The 3,043-nt window shown below is 41.6% G+C and overlaps 2 protein-coding genes across 2 annotated transcripts in view; one reads left to right on the forward strand and one right to left on the reverse strand.

The window, feature by feature from the left end:
* The window catches only part of LOC112138210 (potassium voltage-gated channel subfamily C member 1), a gene marked incomplete in the record, with an annotated part of 75,994 nt that extends 75,553 nt beyond the window's left edge, over positions 1 to 441 (forward strand). Inside the window, 1 exon segment of the mRNA XM_024260783.2 lies at positions 1 to 441.
* Positions 442 to 1,522: 1,081 nt separating this feature from the next.
* ube2z (ubiquitin-conjugating enzyme E2Z) overlaps positions 1,523 to 3,043 on the reverse strand; it is a 12,046-nt gene continuing 10,525 nt past the window's right edge. Inside the window, exon 7 of the mRNA XM_024260786.2 lies at positions 1,523 to 2,897. Coding sequence (XP_024116554.1) covers positions 2,715 to 2,897 — 183 coding nt within the window. The 3' untranslated portion in view covers positions 1,523 to 2,714. The remainder of the gene's footprint in view (positions 2,898 to 3,043) is intronic.

The raw sequence follows: 3,043 nt of genomic DNA on the forward strand, positions 1-3,043 counted from the left end.
GAGGCTGAACATGAAGAAAAAATCAATAAAAAGAGACCATGCTGAGAGGCCTCCTGCCATGAATGAATGTGGCTTATGCTAAAAGATGCTGGATCTGAATAAAATGTCACAACTTTAGAGAGAAAACAAAAGATCAACATAAAAACATGTAAAATGTACTTTATGGAATGTCTAGCCTCTTATTTACCTTTTTCTATTTTTGAAACTTGGAAAAAAAAGGTGAAATAAATAAATTCTGCAGCTTTTGTGAAAAGAAAAAAAAGTCCTGCTGTAAGAGCATCTGAAAGTTTGACTGTGAATGCTGATTTACCCAACCAACTACCCCTTCAATGATAAGATCATAAAAAGATGAATATCTTTAAAAAAATAACACTGAAGGAAAAAAACAACTCAGTTTAATGAGAAAATTCTGAAACTTAATAAAAATATTTAAAGTATAAACGAGTGGGTTTATTTTCTTGTTCTGTGTCGTCTCTTTACACAAACTGAATCATGGCGCCCTCTAGTGGAAGCGATTCAGCATCACTCATAAGCAGCAAACAGGAGCGGATTTAACCAAAATGGATTTCTGAACTAATCACAAACAGGGACATGAATGTTTATGAAAACGTGCAGACAGATCACAGCTGGCAATCAGGTGTTAGCAAATGCTGGAGGCGGAGCTCTGAGAGCATCTCTGTAACAAGAAAACTGTTTCTGTTCACACTGATGTTCCTGTTATGCAGCTTCAAGTTTCTAAACCACACATGTCAAAGTCAAGGCCCAGGTACTTACCCTCCAGGTGATTCTATCCGGCCCTCCAGATCATTTTATTCTATTGGTATTAACGGCCCGATGTTATCTCGCGCTCATTTCTAACTTGTATTAATTTTGACAAAATATATTTTAATGGAGAGTAAAATATTGAAAGTTATTTAAGGTTTAAGTTGATTTATTCTGGAATAATATTCCTGCATTTTTATTATTCATAATTAGATTAAAAAGTCATGGTTTAAAAGTTTTAAAATGTGGCATTCCGTTAGCTTTTTGGACTATTTTGACATTTAATCAGATTTTTTTAGGTTAATTTTGGAGCTTAGCTAATATTTCCTGCTATTTATTTTGGCTAATTTAGGATTTTTTTTGTTGTTTTTGAGCTGCTTTGGAGTTATAGACTAGATATAAATTATTTAATTTCATAAAATTAAGCATTTAGTTTGTAAGCTGCTAAATATAATTTTAAAATAAATATTTAGCTTAAAATTAAATATTTAACTTGCCAACTAAATAGTTAGTAAATGTGACATTAATAAATACATTAATTTAAAGGGTGAAAATATTCCTTTGAAAAACAAAACCTGTTTTTTTTCTCTCCTAAAAAATGCTAAATATCCAAAAACATTGACGTCAGAATGTTACTTCTCAGATGTACGAATGGCACCCTTTATGTTTTACTGTAAAAGCAGAAAAAACTTTAAATCTAAAACCAACTGTCAGTCAGCAGCGATCTAAACAGTCTTGACAGAAGAGTCTCACTCACAGATGGACTGAACAACTTTATTGTTTTGAGTTCTCTACATCATCTGTGTTCAGGTTGAAGGACTGAATTAACATCTCACTCTTCTTCCATGTCAGGAAGTGTTGCATCAACATTTGGAAATCCGACTTTTTTTCTTTTCACACCGATTCTATAAGAAAATAAAGGAAATGAAGGGATGCTCCGTGCGGAGAGACGTTTGCTGCATCATTCTGATGCACTAAGAAGCTTCATAAAGGGCAGTTTCCTCAGGTCAGTTTGTAAATGTTGGCGTTTCTCCACCTTCACCTCCATGTATGGAATACAGAGCTGGTTGGTGAGGAAGCGGTTTGGGTGTGGATGAAGTTCGGCTGCATCACTTCCCTCCTCAACAGCAACACGTTTGGCTTTTTTTCTTGTGTGATCCGACGGTCTGCAGGGTTTACAGGATCCACGTTTCAGCGACATGCATGGAGGCTCGTTCAGATGGAAGGCTTTAGTCTGAGGGAAGCCCTGCCGCTTTTCCCATCATTCAATGCTACGACAGTCTGACTGAAGACTGAAGTTCTGTGGGTCAGAACCCTGCAGAACTTAAACGGAACAATAAAACTGGAGGTGATGGGGTTAGTTTGCACACTTGAACGGTTTGTTATCTAGATCCCTCACAAGAACATGTACGGCACCAAACACGGGTCAGTTTGATCAAAGGGCAGAAGGTCACGATGCAGTCTCTGTTGCTGCATCCAAACATTAAGAACGACTACATCTGAAACAAACGCAGGAGTCACTGCCAGCAGGGTCCAGAGCTGCACAGGTCCGGTTCTGAAGCAGCCGAGCTCCGGGTCTAAAGAGGTGGAGAGAGACGCAGCTCAGCATCAGAAAAGTCTGCGTGGCTTAGAGGAACCTCCTCTGCTGCTCCAACACGTCTGGGTTAAAGTGGAAGAAGTTCCTCAGAGAGCTGAGGGCCCCGCCCCCCAGCTGATCCCTCCCCCTCAAAGGTTTCACCCCCTGAAAAACATCTGGGCTTCAGCATCTGCTCAACGTTTCATCAGGATGCATATCTACACATGTATTTTTCAGAGGCCCCGCCCCCGCCTCTGCATATCCAAACATCAATCCTCTGGACTCAGAGCTGTTGGCATGGTAACCTCCTCCAAACAACCCAAAAGAAAGAGAACAGAAGAAAAGCTCCGGCTGGGTGGGGTCCGGCCCCTCCGGGTCAGGGCTGGGAGCTGCCCTGACTGTCGGGGTCTGTCCCAGACGAGCTGGTGTCCGAGTCCGACTCGTCGTCGTTGTGCTCATCTTCTGCCAAGTTCTTCTCCCGTATCCGCCTGCGGGTGGCGCTGAGCCGAGCCTGCAGCCCCTGGTAGTCAAAACGGCCACGCTTCTCTCCGAACGGGTCCTGGGGAGGGACAAATGAGGTGAGATCTGCATGTCTTCAGCCAAAGGAACACAACCAGGAGAGGTGAGCAGCACTTGAGAAGCCCCTCCCTCTCTCGGTTTCTAACTAACCTCTGATTGTGGATCCGCAATCAAACCTCAGAGGTA

Source organism: Oryzias melastigma, unplaced genomic scaffold (assembly GCF_002922805.2).
Source record: "Oryzias melastigma strain HK-1 unplaced genomic scaffold, ASM292280v2 sc00323, whole genome shotgun sequence".
Taxonomy (NCBI): Eukaryota; Metazoa; Chordata; class Actinopteri; order Beloniformes; family Adrianichthyidae; genus Oryzias; species Oryzias melastigma.